At 38.1% G+C, this 19,791-nt stretch overlaps 1 protein-coding gene across 1 annotated transcript in view; it reads left to right on the forward strand.

Moving 5' to 3' along the window:
- PRTG (protogenin) overlaps positions 1–19,791 on the forward strand; it is a 117,137-nt gene that overhangs the window by 69,782 nt on the left and 27,564 nt on the right. The window contains exons 10-11 of the mRNA XM_024204943.2: positions 1,268–1,573; positions 4,505–4,693. Coding sequence (XP_024060711.1) covers positions 1,268–1,573; positions 4,505–4,693 — 495 coding nt within the window. The remainder of the gene's footprint in view (positions 1–1,267; positions 1,574–4,504; positions 4,694–19,791) is intronic.

A 19,791-nucleotide genomic window follows, 5' to 3' on the forward strand; every position in this document is an offset into this window, starting at 1 on the left:
CACATCACCTCCATATTGGTGCACGTAATAAAATTCATTCTGCACATGGGTGGGAAAAATTTGAGGGAACACTGCCTGATAGGTGTTCTTAAAAACCTCCAGTGATCAAGATTCCACTGCCTTCCTTAGAAGCCTATTCCAGAGCTTAATTTCCCTTATAATAAGAAAATGTTGCTAATATCTAACCTAAATCTCCCTTGCTGCAGATTAATCCCATTACTTCTGTCCTACCTTCAAGGGACATGGAGAACAATTGATCTCCTTTCTCTTTATCACAACTCTTGACATATTTGAAGACTCTTATCAGGTCCCCCTTCAGTCTTCTTTTCTCAAGACTAAACATGCCCAGTTTTTTAAACCTTTCCTCATAGGTCAGGTTTTCTAAACCTTTTACCATTTTATATCTAAACCTTTTAATCATTATTGTTGCTCTCCTCTGGATATCTCCAGAGACAGTCCAAAATAGCAGGACTATCTACTGTCTTCTTACCCTCAAGTCAAAGTGCCTTTTCCCTAGCATTCTACAGGTTCACCTGGTGGCAATTAGACATCCCACCACAAACAGTTTTTGGATCTTTACCCATCAGGTAACAGCCAGTTACCTGAAATGCCTGATAGACCCTCTCTGCCAGTAAAGAACCCCTCACTGGTTCAGGTACCTCTCTTATTTTGTTAGTAGCGAGAGATTCATTGTTCACTCACACAGAATCTGTATTGTTCACAAACATCTGAAATGATCAGATATGTAACCTAAACGGTAAATTTGTTGCATTTTCTTTAGCTTTGAATGGAAATCCATTCCTACCTAAAAGGATATTTAAAAAATGAGGGACTTTTATTCTTTGAGTGGAATGTGCTTCTTGTAAAGATTTCAAATGTTGAGAAAAGACTCTCTCCCTATTTCCTATGAACTGTGATCTAATTAACATGTACACCTTATTGCTGCAACAAAAATGTGCTCATTTTGGACCCAGATGCTGTTGCAGTCAACTCTTATTGAAATTAGTTGGAGACGAAGGTACTGAGTATCTTCTAGGATCAGGTTTATTATGGTCACTACTGTATACAGAAGGTAGAAATATAACCAATTTCAGGTTATTTAAAAAATAAATAAATTGGATTCACCAGACTTCCTTTGGCAGTCCAATAATATTCCAGGGAAATTTTACTGAAGGGCACAGTAATAAGACAGTTGCTTAAGGGGTTTGTGTGTGTTTGTTTTTTTACATACATCAAGCTTTGAAAACTTTATTTCCTTTATTTTTAGTTCCTTTGAGAGCTCCTGAAATCAGTTTGACAAGTCGAAGTCCCACAGATATTCTCATCTCCTGGCTGCCGATCCCAGCCAAATTCAGGCGAGGCCAAGTGGTCTCGTACCGTGTGTCTTTTCGCCTCAATGCAGAAAGCACTATCCAGGTTCTGGAGCTTCCAGGGACCACAAATGAGTATCTCCTGGGAGGCCTGAAGCCCGATAGTGTCTACTTGGTTCGTATCACTGCAGCAACGAGGATAGGCTGGGGAGAAGCCTCTCTGTGGACTTCCCACCGGACCCCCAAAGCCACAAGTGTGAAAGGTGATTTTCTTTTCCTCAAATCCCTTGGATAAAAGTTCAGTGTGGGCCTGGTCCAGATCTTACTAAAGAAAATGGAAAGACTCCAACTGACTTCGATGTGGACCAGACCACTGTTAGAAGTTCTGCGTTTTTATTTAGTGAATTTCACATGTTGATTTCCTGCCATGTTGTGCAGATTTGAAATACAGTGTTTTTCTGGGTGGGGGAGAGGGTAGGTGGATTTTTTTTTTTGGAGTGCTGCAGCAGATATTGCTAAAACCCTTGTTTTGTGTGTGGAATCTCTAGAGCTCAAGCTACTCAACCTACTGGGTGTTTCAATCAATTAATTAATTTAGATCAGTCTTGCTTTTGAGGCACAATTTGAACTATACCTAACTGCTTTAATTAATCTGTACTATGTGGGGCCTTTTGCATGGTGTTAAAGGCAAAGAGCTGATCTGTCACTGTGTTGGTCTTAGTTCTTTTTCATATTTGATATTTACAAGTTTGACATTTCATTTTAGGGGCTTTAAGCCATGTTTCTAAGCCAGAAGCAGCTCAAGCATGTTAGCATTTGGCCTCTTTAACAGTGATGTTGAAGTCTCTTGCATAAATATAGTTTTAAAAATGGAGTGCAAAAAATTGTGGTTGCAAATCAGGGAATTTAGACATACCAGCTATGCATGTGGCTACTTGAAGTGCATACATCAATATAGTCACATTTGTGCCTATATTTTTCTGCATATGCCAGTTAGCCTCATTTTTTGATCCACTAGTCCTCAATCTGATCCACGGTGTTTTACTGTAATGTAAGTCAAGCTTATTACTCAGTAATAGCACTTATGAAAGCATTAAAGTTCAGCAAGAATATGATATTCAAAAACGTGTAGGTTTTTGTGTAAAGGTTTATTTCTTAAATGTTCTTAATGAGGCAGTAGCCTAGACCATATTTGGCATTGGGTGATGTAATCATTTATTAAATTCTTATGCTTGGGGCAGAGGGGAAGTAGGAGGTTATTATGGAATCACAGAAATGTAGGGCTGGAAGGGACCGCAAGAGGTCTTGACAAATCCATGCTGGCTATTGCTTATAACTCTGTTATCCTCTAGGTGTTTACAAATCGATTGTTTAATAATTTGTTCTAGTATTTTTCCAGGTATTGAAGTTAGGCAGACTGTTCTAGAATTCCCTGGGTCCTCTTCATTCACCTTTGTAAAGATAGTACTGTGTTTGCCCTTCTCCAGTCCTCTGGGACATCATCTGTCCTCCATGAGTTCTTGAATATAATTTCTAACAGTTCCAAGATTGCTTCAAATAGTTCCTTACGTACCCTAGGATGAATTTCATCAGGCCCTGCTGACTTGAATACATCTAACTTATCTAAATATTCTGTAACCTGTCCTTTCCCTATTTTGGTTTGCATTCCTTCCCCCTTGTTGTTAATATTACTTGTGTTCAGTATCTGATCACCATTAACCCTTTTAGTGAAGACTGAAGTAAAATAGTCATTAAACACCTCAACCTTCTTGATGTCATCAGTTCTTAGCTCTCCTTCCCCGCTTATTACTCAGTAGAATAGATGACTTACACTTCCCTATGTCATTCTCTTCCTCCTAATGTTTTTAATTCTTCTTATTGCCCTTTATGTCCCTTGCTAGGAGTAACTTATTTTGGGCCTTAACCTTTCTGGTTTTTGTTCCTACATGCTTGTGTTATTCTTTTGTACTTCTCTTTAGCAATTCATCCATATTTCCACTTTTTGTAGGTTTCTTTTTCGATTTTCAGGTAATTAAAGAGCTCCTCATGGACCCATATTCTTCCTGTATTACTATTCTTCCTATCTTTCCTTTACATCGAGATAGGTTGCAATTGTGCCATTAATATTGTCTCCTTGAGAAACTGCCAGCTCTCCTGAACTCCTTTATTCTTTAGAATTTCTTCCCTGGGGACTGCCTACCAGTTTTCTGATTTTTTTTTAAAGTCTGCTTTTTTGAAATCCATTGTCCTTATTTTCTTCTCTCCTTGCTTTCCAATCATGAAATCTATCATTTTATTATCTCTTTCACCAAAACTACCTTCCACCTTCAGATTTGCAACCCATTCCTCCCTGTTGGTCAGAATCAAGTCTAAAAAGCCTGTCCCTCTGGTACTTCCTCCACTTTCTGAAAGAAAAAGTTGTCCTCAATACATTCCAAGAACTTATTGGAAGTTTTGTGTTTTGCCATATTACTTTTCTAATAGATATCTGGGTATTTGAAGTCCCCCATTATTACCATGTCTTGTGTTTTGGATTTTTCTGTTCTAGAAATGCCTCATCCACCTCCTCTTCCTGATTTGGTGGTCTATAGTAAACCCCACCATGATGTCACCCCTATTTCCCCCCCTTTTATCGTTATCTGGAGACTTTCAACTGCTCTGCCTTCAACTCTCTGCTTTCTGCATCTCAGAACAAATGTATATATTCTTGATGTATAATGCAACGCTTCCTTCTTTTTTCTCCCTGCTTAACCTTCTTGAACAAGCTTATCAATTATTCCAGCTCTGAATAATTTTAAAACATGAGTAGTGACAGTTTCATTTTTATAGATAGACACTAAAGTTTAATCTGGACTTAATCTGTGCTCGGTCAAATGCATTTTGTGGGGACTTTAGTTTAAAGCAAAACTAAAATAACCTAACTCAAAGTTGAATTCTCCATTATAAAAATGTTAAATTACAAAGTGACCCGTTCTGCAAGATAGCCCAGTTTGACATGCTTTTAGATAGGTGGTATAGATAAGGCTGGCCTACATTATATAGTATCAGTTACATAATTGTACAGCTGGGCTGGAACCAGAATCCCAGTTCTGAATAATCTTGAGCTTGGAGTTTGAAATGTTGAATCCTGAAGAAATGTGTTTGCAAGAATTGTTTGTTTCTAATATATAAAAAGATATAATTTCTTACCCTAGCACCAAAGTCTCCCGAGCTGAGTTTGGAACCACTGAACTGTACAATCATTACAGTGAGGTGGCATCAGGACTCTGAGGATACAGCAACTATTGAAGGGTACAAATTGTACTACAAGGAAGAAGGCCAGCAGGAGAATGGACCAATTCTACTGGATGCCAGTGACCTTGTGTATACTCTCAGTGGTTTGGGTGAGTACATGCATTAATTGTCTTTTCCATACTTTTGTCAGGCAAAAATGACACACTCCAGAATAGTTGTGGTAGAAAATCAAGTCAAATGACATCTAAATAGGAGCTGAAAGCTTTTTTAACTTTTAGGATCATACCATAACATTCTGTACAAGACAGCAAGATTAGGTTAGGTCACTTATTTCCCCAGTAATAGAAATCTTAAGTCTGAGCTACATTGCTGTCAAACTAATCCAGTGCTTGAATATATATTTACCAGCTTTAAACAAAATTAGACAAATTTGTCACCATGTATAATTGGGAATATAAATTTGCCAGGTCACTTATCAGAATCTTTGAGGCTGGCAGTGATTAAAATAGCTTTGTCCAGCAATCTGTAAGGGGATACAAGTCACTTTCTGAATGGTAATCTGCTTTTATATGTTCCTTGTAACTGGTCTATTAGATTTGGAAAATTACTACAAAGGATCTAGGATTTATCTCTTTACTATTTCTAGCAATGTATTGACTACCAACAGTTGGCTCAGCATAGTACAGTTTTAGTGCCCAATCCTGCAAATACTTGCTAGTAGGCACGGTACTTACTATCATGCGTCATCCCATTAGTACCATAAACTGTAGTGGTAAGCATTTGCAGGATTGGGTACAGAGAAGAAGACACAGGGCCTGATCCAAAGCCTGTTGAAGTCAACTAAAGTCTTCCCACTGATTGTTCTTAGTGAACTTTGGATTAGACCCACCGTTCCTTCCCTATAGCGCTTATAGTCAATGTCAATCATAAACGTACAGTTCAAACAAGCAAAGTAGAGACATAGGTTGAAGGTGCCCCTGTTTATTGATGCAACAGAGGGATTCAAATTTTCTTTAAAGATGTGGTCTGTAGTAAAATCTGCAAAATCACTGCAAGGCTTGACACTTCATGTTCTTAATGTGTCAAGATGGTTTACTTTTACTTCAGACAGGATGGAGAATTAATCTTGACTAAATTATCAAAATTGACCTGTAGTCTTAACTAGGTCAAATGGCCTCTGGACCACAGCCTGATTTTAGCCCAGACACGATGTTAGGGAGAGACTGAGGAAAGCATTCTGCTCTGTTAACTGGACAACTGACCATCTGCAACCACTTCTAGCCAGAGCATCTGGCAGCAGCTGACTGTTTAACAGAGCAGTGAGACAAAAAGAGAGTAGTTTAGGAGGACATGGTGTTTCTGTGTCTTAAGAGGTAAATTCTTTTTTCTTTTGTGTTCTCATTGTACAGTTGACAAAACTATATTCCAGACACATGTAAACTTATTGACTGTGCAGCCCTTTTCACATAGAATTTCTTAGTTCAACAATTTTCCTCTGATCAGATGTGTTTCGTAGAATGGTGCAAACAAAATATTTTGCCCACACACATTTTTTCCATTAAAGTGTCATCTCTGATGGTTTCTTTTACTAATAAGCATATAGGGAGAAGTGGAAACTTCTTAGACAAATCAAATCTGCACATGTGAAATCATGTTAAATTATAGATGTGCAAAAATTCACATTCACAAATTGTGCATGCTGTCACAGTAATTAACACATGTGGTTTTGAAAATATGGGCCTGCATCACTCTAACTTACTTTCAAGTATCTAAAACTGGTGACATTATGGCTCAGATTCAGGTTACATAGAATCATAGAATATCAGAGTTGGAAGGGACCTCAGGGGGTCATCTAGTCCAACCCCCTGCTCAAAGCTGGACCAATCCCCAGACAGATTTTTGCCCCAGATCCCTAAATGGCCCCCTCAAGGATTGAAACTCACCATCCTGGATTTAGCTGGCCAATGCTCAAACCATGAATCCTTCCTCTCCACCATCCCCGCCATACATCATCTATGCTGCCATAGGATGGATGTATTGATTACATAGTATTCTTCAAGAAGATTCAGAGTGCTAGTGCGCTGACTTTTAGCAAGTTGTGGCTAAAGATTTATTGAATGTGCCTTTCAAAGATAGACATTCTTCTTTTTTTCCCTTACCATCTAAGCGAAACATCCAAGTCACGAACTGCTGCATTTTCAAAGGGGTTTCCATTTGGCCTGTGAAATTTTACTTAGGCAGTTTTTCACACCTAAGTTTTTTACACTTGCTGAAGCTCAGGATAGTTCTGCTCAAATTTCAGGTAGTTACTGTAGATGCCGAACCACTTGATTTGCATTCACACACAAGCTGCATGCTTCAAATTTTGTGAACACTTAACTTTTATCCTGCCAACAGTACATGAGCAAATACTTTTGTTTACAGATGCATGTTTAGAGGATGATTCTAATATTATGCCCTGCAGTGTATGAAACCACAGAGAATTTAATCTCCAGGAGTAGATCTCCACCCAATAAAGGAAAGAATTGGATTCTTCATTTGGATTTTACATAAGTAATCACAATCATTCTTGACAATGTTATTTCACTTCTGTTGCTAATTAAAATATCACTTCAGATAATTAGTTATGTGTTCATGTAGTAACGAACTTGTAGGGAATTTGCTTTGCTGGCAATATTGAGACAAATCACTCTTTAACCCATCTCCCCAGATTATCTGTTTACGGTAAACGGAATCTTAGTTGACCAGACAGTAGCTTAGAAAACTAATGTTCTCCCAACCATTTGTCTCTCCTAAGGACATGTTTTAAAGTGGCTCTCAATAAATATCAGAGGTTTAAGGGACCTTCAGTATCTTCAAAATGAGTTGTAGGCATTGATAGGACACTGGAGGTATATGAGATCATAAGGGAAAGGGCATGTCGAATTAGCAGTCTCAGGCATGTTATATAATTTGGTCAATAAAAGGGTTATTCCCAAATTGGGTGAATACATGGAAGCTTGTACGTGTCATGATATTTGTCCTCTCCCGCTATTATGTACTTACCAGCAGCAGAGAATACAAAAGGACAAGTAACGCCAGAACCTGGCAATGCTTCAGTAGCAAAAGGCAATGCATGAAGTTTTGGTGCTGGCTTCAAATCTCTTTCTCTCCCTCATCCCCTTTCTTGCTCTCTCGCTTCCCCCCGTCCTATTTTGGAGTGACCGCCAGGTATTATTTTACTTTCTCTTTTGCTTCTTATTTCCCCCCCTTGCAAATAAGCGCCTAATGATTTTTTTAGGAATCAGGAGCTGTGACATGATCTAATGGGGCAAAAAAAAGGTGTAGCCCCGTATGGGACTTGTGCCTGTGGGTGAAATTGTGTGGCTTTGCACTATTCTGGGCATAGGTATTGAGATGCACTAAAGCATTTGAAAACTGGAAAACCATGCAGATTATGTTGTGCATCTCCACACACACGTATGAGCTATATTGGCGTATAAATGTCATTGTCTGCTGGTAAAATTCTATTTTATATCCCACTCCTATGAAGTTAATTTACTTCAGACTTTGCCATTGCCTTCTTATTGTAGTCCATACTGATCTCCATCCCACACAAATGTTGTTGTTCTCACATTTGTTTGTAAGTCACTTATTTCAGACAAGAAGATCATGATTTGTAGGAAATGTTACTTATGCTAGAAATTTAATCCCACATCCCTCTAAGCTTCCTGTGAATATTTTTCTGTATCCCAGGTCCTATTCTTGGCAGAAGGTGAGGGATACCTTAATTCTCAAAAACCTTAATACCTACTGTAATTTTCATTGTAACTTCTTTCATTCTAACTCAAACTGTTGACTTCTTCCTATTATATACATTTAGAACACAAAAGTAAAGTGAACACTGGCCTATGATTCCTTAATAATAGGCTGTTGGATTGAAATAACAATGTTAACTATCCCTGTGTCTCTCTCCCTAGTTATTGGTATGTCTTGAAGGTTGTTTTTCAATCCTGAGTTAGAGCCCTTAAGTACCAACGTTGTGGAGAGCCTGTTTGTATAGACTGATTGTAGGAATTTGAAGGTATATTGTCCGATTTAACAGTGTTTTAGGAAAACTAATTCCGTACAGAAAGTGTTTCAGGATAGAAGGCTTCCTCCATACTTGAGAGACACGATAAGCTGTAACTTTTGTGCTTCAAAGAAGTTTCTTGTATTGTTTTTTATTTCTGTTAAGTTAACCATTGATACACTATGTTCTTGGACATCATTAATGCAGATGCAAATAGGTAACTCCAAGACACCTTGAATTTGCTGACATTACATATGTATCTGGAGTGATTGGAAAAAAGATAAAACTGAAACCTGCTAATTTGTAACACTGACGTAGGTGTTTTGGGGTTTTTTTAGCCTAGCTGGAATGCAGATTTTCAGGAATGTGGATTATCCGTCACCAGATTACATTAAAGACCATTGGAATAGGCTGGTTTCTGATTGGCTTTTTGGCTCTAGAGTTTCATCTTCTTACTTTTCATAAATCTAACTCTAGGCTACTTTGCAGAGACTGTATTTATCTGCCTGGCACTTTCCTCTTCTGCCACGTGTAGAGTTTGATTCCCAAGCTGGGTCTCTTTCACCTTAGCCCTGGTCTACACTTAAAATTTTGGTAAAAAAATTCACACCTGTGAGAGATGTAGCTATGCTGACCTAACCCCCAGTGTAGATGCAGTTAGGTTGACAGAAGAATGCCTCCATTAACCTAGTTACCATAGCTCAGAGAGGTGGGGTTCCTGCCCTGGCAGAAAAACCCCTTCAGTCTGTGTAGGGTGCAACTACACTATGGGGTATGCCAACATAGTTATGGCACTGTAGCTATGCTCATATAGTTACTATAGTGCATACCCTCATGCCAATGTAGTTTGGGTATGTCACAGAACAGGGGTAAGCAGACTTTCATGACTGTGGAAGCAAACAAAGAATAGACACGCTGTTTCCTCACCTATGTCTGTGATGCAAAGCCTATCTGTGCATGAAACGCAATTCACTTTCCTGCTCGAGGGTCAATGTTACACACTGCAAAGTCAGAGAGGGACTCCTTTTAGCAGGAAGAATGTTGGCCGAGTTAATATGATGATTATTGAGTAATATTTTAAAGTCAGTTGTTTGCAAGTGGCACCAGTGTGCCAGGTGGATGGACAGAGGAACTCTTGGAATTGGGATGCCAACAAAAGAGATGTTAAATGTTAAACATGTTAAGATTAATGAATTTTAAGTGTCACTTTTAATTCATCTACCAATGTGATATATGCCATCATGTGCCAGCAATGCCCCTCTGCCATGTACATTGGCCAAACCGGACAGTCTCTACGCAAAAGAATTAATGGACACAAATCTGACATCAGGAATCATAATACTCAAAAACCAGTGGGAGAACACTTTAACCTGTCTGGCCATTCTATGACAGACCTGCGGGTGGCTATCTTAAAACAGAAAAACTTCAAAAACAGACTCCAACGAGAGACTGCTGAGCTGGAATTGATATGCAAACTAGACACAATCAACTCAGGGCTAAATAGGGATTGGGAATGGCTGAGCCATTACAAACATTGAATCTATCTCCCCTTGTAAGTATTCTCACACTTGCTTCTTATCAAACTGTCTGTACTTGGTTACCTTGATTATCACTTCAAAAGTTTTTTTTCTCTTACTTAATTGGCCTCTCAGAGTTGGTAAGACAACTCCCACCTGTTCATGCTCTCTGTATGTGTGTATATATATCTCCTCGATATGTTTCACTCAATATGCATCCGAAGAAGTGGGTTGTAGCCCACGAAAGCTTATGCTCTAATAAATTTGTTAGTCTCTAAGGTGCCACAAGTACTCCTGTTCTTTTTACTTTTAATTCTCTCTCTCTCTCTTTTTCTCACTCTCATATTGCTTCCTACCGTATGTTGCCAGACTGGATCTCCCACCCCAGTGTAGGTCTGCCCAGTCACCCCTATTTATTTTTTAACTGGATTATTCGCCATGATAGTCACCATGTATATGGAATTAAACATTGTGACCGGATCCATGCCTGTCACTCTCAAAATAAATATCCCCAGCTTCATGTCAATATTTGTTTATGTTAAAGGACTTAGCATTTATTTTTCAGCAGCAGACTGTTTCCTAGTCATAAAATTCCATTAACATTATTACTTGAATTTACCATAAGAACAGACCTTTGGGTGCATGCTATGGATTTTTGCCTCTATTTTTAATTCTTCCTTTGCTTCCTTTTGCTCTAAGAAGTTCTGACTCCAACCAAAGAAACTCAGGTTGTGACACTTTGTAAACCTGCTCCTCCAGCCTTTGTTTCCATAAGGTTTCAAAGTAAATGCAGTCAGGGGATCAGATTAGTTTTCCTGGTAGAGGCATTTGTTTGGGAAGCTTTCCACTGTGCAGCACAGGAGAGGGACTGGCGCAGTGTGAAAACTAATTAAAACAAAACTAAGGAAATGGACGTAAAAAGACACAAGCTCATTTCCCCTTATTAAAGATCTTCAAATTACTCTTTCAAAATTATTTTCAAATCGCTGCAGCTATAACATGCTTGGTGTTGTAAGCACAGGCAGATAGGCCCTGTTCATGCTGTATCTGAAACTGTTCTATCTATCTGTAACAGGCTGACAGTGTTTGACTGAAACAGTTCCCCTTGTTAGTGGAGAGAGGGCTAAGTGGGTTCTGCTGACTCATTACCCTGCCTAGATATACTGGAAGCACAAATGGGTCTCTTGAGAGACAGAGATAGAAGTCTTACAATTGGCCAACTGCAGGTGGAAGGCTTGAAATCAGCTTTGTCACCTTATAGTCAACTTCTTTCTTAACCAAACTAAAGGAAAGGGGTGAGTTTTGACTCTATATAATGCGTGGAATTTGTTTTAGGGCACGTTGAGATAGGCACCTGCTCCTGTTCTTACACTCTTTCTCTCTCTCTCTCTCTCTCTCTCTCTCTGGTTGTGTTTTCAGTACACACACCCACTGTTCCAGTCCAATGCCCTCAGCACAAAACCATGCTAGTAATAGCCATGCTTACATACATTGAAACAAATTAAGCATGGATGGCATGAAGAGATGCAAATTGTCCCTTCTTGTGCCATCCAGGCTGCTGCATTTTGAGGAGACGAAGGGTTGTGGTTGTAGTTTTGGCTGTAGTTTTTTTTTTTTTTTTTTTTTACATTGTGATTGTGTTTTGGTTGTAGTTGTTTAGTTGTAGTTCTGGTTGTAGTTGTGGTTTCATTGTTGCTGTGCAGTAACAATTACACCTTGTATAGGACAGTTCTAATTAGAATCCCAGAAAGTTCCAAATGGAAGCGGTGGTTAATACTGTACTTATTAGAAACTCAGAGGCAAATGGATGGTGGCCAAGATGTGCAATCCTAGGCTTTCTCCTGTCTACTGCATTCGGGATAATGATATAGTAAATAACCATTTTCACCTCAGAAGCCTCAGGAGATGGAAAAACTGGTCTGATAACCTTGGTGAAAAGCAGAGACCAAACACCAACACCTTCCCCTTTCCAGAAGAACCTTTGGCATTTCCTGTCCTTCACTTAATCTGTGTTAACTTTGCTTAATTTGTTTTGCCAGATGGGCATATTTAAGGGCTTTAGATTTAAAATCAGACAGAACCTACTACATGTTTGAGGATCATGAAATGGAACTTATCCCATCCTCTGAGGGTTTGTTTGGTGCTTTTCTCTGAGGGTTGAGCTGGAAAGACATCTTGCAAAAGCTCCCTCTATATTGGGTGCATCTCGGCTGTCTTAGCAGAGGGTTCCTCAAAATCTCTATCTTTTCAAGATGTTCCAGCATCACTCTATGGAAGCTAGCAGTCAGGAGAACTGCTGGTTGAAAACTGTTGGTCAAAACTTCTTTAGATGAAAAAGGACTTGACAGAATCCAAAATATTTGTGGAAAATTTTGGATTCTGACAAAAGAAATTGATTGTAAACCAAAAAAAAATAAATTGATTTTTTTAAAGACTAGTTTTCAAAATAATTTTAAAAGGTTCATCTCAGTCAGAAAAAAAAACATTTTCTGTCATTTTATTTTTTCCCACCTTTTCCCCGGTGGAAAAACTAAAGAAGTGATGGCAAGTGGAATTTTTTTCAAATCAAAACAAAAAATTTTTTGAAAATTTTAATTTTGAAAGTTGCAGTTGACATGAAAATGAAGTCTTACAAAATTTAAATGATGCAAACAAAATTAGTTTCTCCTGAAACTTTTTGTGTTGTTTATTTTTTTTTTTTTTTTTAAAGCAACCAGCTCTAGCCAATTGTTTAATGGTTTGCCAGCTTTCCTCCTTGATGCCTGGGGTGCCCAAGTTGTGTTGGAGAAGGGTTTCCTTCAAAGAATCAACCACCCTACTGCACTATGCATTCTATCAAAAGCTTGGCATTCTAATATTTAATTTTCACTTAAGATGCTTGTACATATTTATACTCTTAACTCTTGTAAAACAAAGGTACCACTTCTCATGGAGGTAAAGAGAATAAGAACATTCTGGAGTGAATAGATAAAGGAATAAGTGTAGACCAGAAAAAAAGTTAGGAATTTTTATAAAGTTCAACTGCCTGCAACTTTGCAACCAAATATCTTGTAAACACCTTTATTTATTTATCCCAAAGTTGCAAAAAAGAAAGCAAAACAAAATCAATGTGAAGGTAAGATGTGGCATGTGGTTTGGCTTTTATCAAATTGTGTTTGAGAGAGAATTGGCTTTAAAATGGGAGGCTTCTCCAGACCTTAACTGTAAATTGATGACCTCTTTCTGCATAATAAAATCTCCAAATAAACCTCAGAGAAGAAGCAAACTAACAAAGGTGAAAAAAGAAATGATAAATGTATATACAGGCATTAATACTTGCTATGGCTATCATAGATTTTTAAAGCATACTTATGACCATAGTATCTGCTCTGTTAGTGTATTCTGTTCCTGGTGTTTAGGGCCAGATTTTCAGCTGCAACCCCAAATTTTGTGGGAATCAAAATATATTCCCAAATGTTTACATCCAGAAAATTGTCCATTTGGTGCATGGAAACAGTTAGCTGGAAATCCATGCAATTAACTTTCATGCCCAATTTTGAGGGTACAAGTGCATGTGTACGTTCTGGCAACACAAACTTGCAGGCCAGTTTGAGATAATCTGAAAATCAGGTGCTGAAGGAAGTAGTTTTAAGTGCCATGTTTTTGAAACCCAGGGGTTTTCCACTCTTAACCTTCCCAAAAATTTTGTGTCCAGTATATTTCCATGAAGTAAAAAGTTCTATCCTTACATTTCTTAGTGAATTTCCCTATTTATGACATCTCATATGCCACATGGCATTCTGTAAAATACAATACAGTAACTACTGATCTTGACTCCTTATGCTTGAGTGTTGCATGTTGAGTCAGATTTTCATAGCTAGTGAAAATGTTGACATGACCGAAGTTCACCTTTGTTTAACAAAAATGAAAATTAATCCATACTACACTTGTTCTCAGTAATGATCAACAAAGAGAGCTTATTTATTTGGTTATGTGACTACAGGATAGTCTGGTACACTGTATATATTGTAGACATTGGAAAGACATATTTACATTGTTACATAGTGGAAAGTGTGTTAATAGCTCAGTAGGTGACCAGGACAAATATTATCATTTATTACCACTGTTTACAACTGGTCAGCCTGGTGTTTACTCACCCTGATTACATCCTTAAACTAAACCTCTTATCTATTAATTCTCCTGATTGTGTATAACAAGCTTGCTACTGTACTTATCAGCTAAAACATAAGGGATTTGTGGGGGGGGGGGAGGAGTCAGTCTTACTGCATAGTGATAAAACTAAGGCTCTAGAATTAGACTGGGAGCATTTAAAGGCACCCTTTGCCTCAGCTGGTTCTGATCTCTTGCTCTCCCCGGGACCATGGTAGTTTAATACATGTGTGTGTTTAACAAAAATAAAACAAAACCCTCCAGCTAGTCCTGATAGGATACTACGCCTCAATAAGCAAAGAGATATTATACTCCTTACTTTATAATTATAAATTGTAGACCTGTCATCACTTTAAGTATGAACCTGGCTTCTAACCTCAGACACTGCATATCTGTTTGTTTGTTTGTTTGTTCTTTCCTCCAAACTTAAAAAAAAAAAGATTTTAGAGACTACACTAGACATATGAAGGACAGAGGTTTATTAAAACTAGATTTCCTTCACCTGTAAGACATTGAGGCAACATGTGCGTTGGAAACCTACTTCCCTCCCATTCATGTTATTACTTTTTGGAGGCCTTAATTCTGAACATAACAGGTGTTGTGGGTTTTTTGTTTGTTTTTTATGGTAGTAATTTGCAAACTTTTACAGTATTTTGCCATTCAGTATAGGTAAAACTCCAATCAGGCTCCAACTGTCAGTGAGAAGTTGTGTCCTAGAGTTCCAGTGACATAACCAGGCCTTGAATGTACAAGCATTAACTTGGGTGGTGGGGAAAGGGAAGGAATCAAGAATCTCTCTTTCACAACATGCTTGATTATGTAATTTTTAACACATGTGAGATTTGACGTGCACCAGGACAGTCAGGTGCTAAATATCAAAAGGCTTCATAGTGAGAATGAACTGAGCTGATGTGCCCAGCCAGGCTAACTTAGTCATTTGCAAAATTACCCACTTCTTATGTTTCTTTTTTTAATGACAAAAATAACGCCCCCTAAAACATTAAACTGCTTCACTCTGTTGGGATAACAAATTGCATTATCCTGATTGTGAATCTGATTCTCACAGAGTCAAATTCAGACTTGTAATTGGGTGCCACTTTGTTGGACTCTGTTGGAATGGCATTCACTATGGGCAAGTTTGTTTAACCACCAGTATATGACATGGAGAGCGAATCCTGCACAAATGTCAGCTTGTTCTGGCCATATTTGTCAAGAAACACCAGAAAACCACCAGCTGCCAATGTGGCATTTTTATTATATAACTTAGTGCCAGACTGTTACTGATGTGGCCACTTTCCTTTCTGTGTGCTTGTATGACTGTACTTGGCTCATATGCTGAGTACCTGTGCATATTTGTCTCAAAAGCAAATATATTGAGCCTTACCTATTCTTTTATGGTATCAACCAACATTGTTTAATTTGGATGATCACAAGACACTCTTTCTGCCATATTTGCTGTTAATTCTAGTGTTCGTAAAGAATGCTAAATCGTGGAATTTGTGAAAAATCTAGCACCACAAATACATCACTCTTCATTTTGCTTTTGAAAGTAAATTTTATTTTATCCAATTCATTTATAATGGAAAGCTTTAATTAAAGTTTAATGTATTTGTCAATTTTAAATTACACCATCAGGACTCTGTAATTTACGGATTACAGATTATTTGATTATCCTGTAATCAAGTTTAATAGTTCTAAAATACAGTAAGCTATAACATCTGCATGAGCAACATATCTGTTTTGATATTGATTAGGGTATTACATCTGACAAACATGACAAACACTCATTTAAAAAAATGAGTAAACTCTAGGCTTCTTTGGATTAAATGTAAGGTCATTGAATGGCTTAAAAACTATCTGAAAATGATTTATCTGCCAAATGATAACCAGTATTTTGGGGGCTGAAAGTTGCATTATTGCCTTCTCAACTGTGCAGTTAAGTTTCCTTTTGAAAACCAGCAGTTTGTGTGTTGGGGAGATCCTCTGATTTTATTCTTTGTATGTAACTGCTCTAAAAGTGGTGTAGGGCAAGGTTAAGTCTGAAACAGTAAATTAGGTCTACTCTCATTACTTACAGCAAGCGCTGATTTTTGATGGTAACTCATTTTAACTTACAAGGCTTGTTTTTCTTTAAAGAGGGGAGAAAACAATTCTTTGGCATTAAAAATGTACAGAGCACATACCGCTTGAACCCCAGCACTGGATAGAGATTTTCTGTACTGGTGCAACTTCACTTCAAATAACTAAATAGGGTATTAAATCCAGCTAAGCCAGGCCCCCTGAGTAGACAGTGGGAGCTATCAGGAAGAAGGAAGTTCCATTATTTCAAGTGACAATGCTTTGCAAGAATCCATAAAATACGAATGAGAAAACACAGGCTTTGATATGCCAACAGCAGAAACTACCATGGAGACTAAAAGGGGGTGGAGGAGGCAGGAGACATGCCTACTCAAGTGGCATGAAGGGCAGTTACCTGCAATGAAGATCTGTGTTTTTTTCCTACACCCCCAGCTGCTATCCCAGCTGAAATATCAGATACAGTTGTTTCTTTAGGGACAACAGAGAGGCCGAATGTGTAGCAACTGTTTGAAGAACTGGATTAAAGGATTTCTCTTGAAGCTAAGAGAAGGGATGTTATTTGCATTGTGCCTGAAGATAAGCCACTGGTTTCTAATGCAGCAAACTGTATCCCCTTCAAGTATTTAAATGTAAAATTTTCCGCAGGTATGAGAGTGCATAGAATCTTGAAGAAAACTCTCTCTTGGCATTCCTGGTCCTAGAGACTCCACCATTTAAAAATGAATATGTATGGGAATTCAGATAGGAATATTGTGCTCTATTGATTGGGTAACAGTTATGCTTTATGCAGATAGTATTCAGTCACTCACTTGCTGGGCAGAAGATTAGTTTATTTCATGCAAAAATACAGCGAGCATCATTTCAAACGAAACCACTGAGATTTCTTGATTATTTTTAAAAAGTTGTTAATTTTAAATATCTCTTTAACTGAAGTTTTTTAAAAATAAATGTTCTTAAATTGCTGTATTTTGAAACGGACACTGCTCTAGTCTATTGCTAAATAATAATCATTCCTCTGATAGAGTGCTTAATCTTTAGCATGCTTCAACTCCCTGTTATTAAAAGAAGCCAGTTGAAATAGACGTAAATGATAGTTAATTTTTCATAATTTCTTACAAAGAAGCGACTACTTACAGTGCTGTTACAAAAGTTGCTTTCCTTATTCCAGTAAAACTTTTAAATAGTTGGATTTGTTTTTCTAAAGCACATATATCTGGGCAATATTATTTAATTCACTATTTATTGGACTTAAGTATTTTACTAATGAAGGCCCAAATTGTAAAGCAACAGCTCCTTGGAGAAGGCTTAGAGAAAACTCCTGTTGTAGGAAATTAAATAAACATTGTCCATTAATCATACTGCATGTCAGCCACCAGACCTCTCTCTCGATTGTTCTTAGTGAATGTGAGGAACCATTAGATGTGTGAGGTCCTTAAAGGTCTGAGTAAGTCAAAGGGGAAGAGTTTAAAAAAATGCCACCATTAGCACATGAAAGAGACTTCAGAGTGGACAGAAGAAAACATTTGCTGTATAGGGCTAGTTACATTTCTTAATTTTTTTTCTCCTCTCTTTTTTTCTTTTTTTAACTTCATTTGTTTAACTAAAGTCCAGATGTTGTGATCAAAATGTTAGGGTCAGTGATAAATTTCTGCTGGATTTTTGTTGTTATCTAGGAATTGATACTTGAGCACTTGTGATAAAGTTGTATGGGAAAGTTAATACCTTGAGTTTGCAAAAAGCCCTGGGTTTGGTGATAAGCAAATACACTTCTAAGGATAAGCAAATATCCTTTCTGGGCATTCACATGCCTGGAATAATACCTTCCTTACATCATACCTACCATGTAGGTAATGCTACATGAAGCAATTTTCACCATTGGTGAAATATACATTTGTGGAAAAGCAAATTATTTTTCAGTTTTGCCTGGGTTTCTTTTGGGGGAGGGGGGAGGGGAAGCAATTTTGGCAGATGGGAAAGGGTGTGGGGTAGAAAAATTGCTGTGAAATTTCTCTGCAAAACCTTTGAGTTTGTGCCTGAAATAGCTTCATGGAAACTTAGTTTTTAACAAAAAGTGGAATGTTTGCATCCTGCATTCCCCACCGCTGCCCTCCTCCCCCCACAAATAAAAATTTCTGTGTTCAGTGTTCGAATGGCAAAATTGTACTACCCTGAGTCAAACTGGTCAATGCTTGCAAAGCAAAGATGTTTAACATAGTTATAGAAGTAGGACAAGGGGATTTTATTAGTTGACCCGTGCTTAGGAGAATACTAAGTACTCCCTAAGCCACATTTTCTGCCTGTAGTGTGCGCCCATTTGCGTACACAATGGCCTTCTAAATGCACATATGTGGTAACTGTGTATGCAAAGGAGTGCAAAATGGCATGCACACACTTTTTGAAAATTTGGACCTGGGTGTAATGCACAATAATACAGTGAGATGATCTGAACAAATCTTCCTCAATAAGGAAAGCTGAATCATGCTTTGAATTCAGTGTAATAATAATACCTGATAGAAAACATGAAAACATTCAAGCTGCGGGACTGAAAGGTAAACTATTCGGCTTATTTAAAGTGCATGCACTATTTAGATGGTATTCAATCAGATTTCAACAGTCCTCCACTTTCTCCTTTTGCTTGGGCCTACCTCCTCTGCAGCTGCTTTAAGACCTGCCCTGGAACGTACAGTCTTTCCTCTCTGAAACCAGGGAAGGAAAGCCAAGGGGATGCAGGCAGTGGTAGACTCTGTCCCTAATAATATATTTCCTGACTATCAGTGATACTACGGTGTTTTGCATCAATTTCTCATATTTTTACTCGTTTATTATTAATACTAATACCAATAATACTTCGCACTTGTGTTATTATCCATAGTTACCAAAGAGCTTCACAAGATGGGCAAGTGTTATAACCCCCATTTTACAAATTGGGTAACTGAAGCACAGAGAAGATAAGGGCGAGAATAGCTGAGCCGTCACAGCTATTATTGACTTCAGCATGAGTTTTTATTGCTCATCATTTCCAACAATCAGCCTTTAAATGACCTGCCCAAGGCCACATGGAATCAGTGGCAGAGGTGGGAATTGAACCAGGTCTCCAGATTCACAACCCTGTGCTCAGCTGATTAGATCACAGCTTGTTCTTTAGAGGTGCTTCCCTCATTGGTGGAATTTATATTATGTTTACTACATCCCTAGTGTTTTCTGGGCAAATAGCTTTTGGCATCATGATCACACCAATCTCCTTCATGAATGGCAAGGGGTCAAAACAATCACTTGTCCACCTGTCTAGGAGAGAGATGGTTTCATATTATGACAGCCATTTATTCAAGTTGTCTTGTCCTGGATTGGGCACTGCAGTAATAACATGAGGCACACTGCACTTTCTGTGCAGTAGATGGTCAGATGTGACTACAGTATTTCATTTATGAAGTGGGAATATATGTACAGAGCA

This window comes from Terrapene carolina, unplaced genomic scaffold, assembly GCF_002925995.2.
Source record: "Terrapene carolina triunguis isolate 2854851 unplaced genomic scaffold, T_m_triunguis-2.0 Scaffold67, whole genome shotgun sequence".
Classification (NCBI taxonomy): Eukaryota; Metazoa; Chordata; order Testudines; family Emydidae; genus Terrapene; species Terrapene triunguis.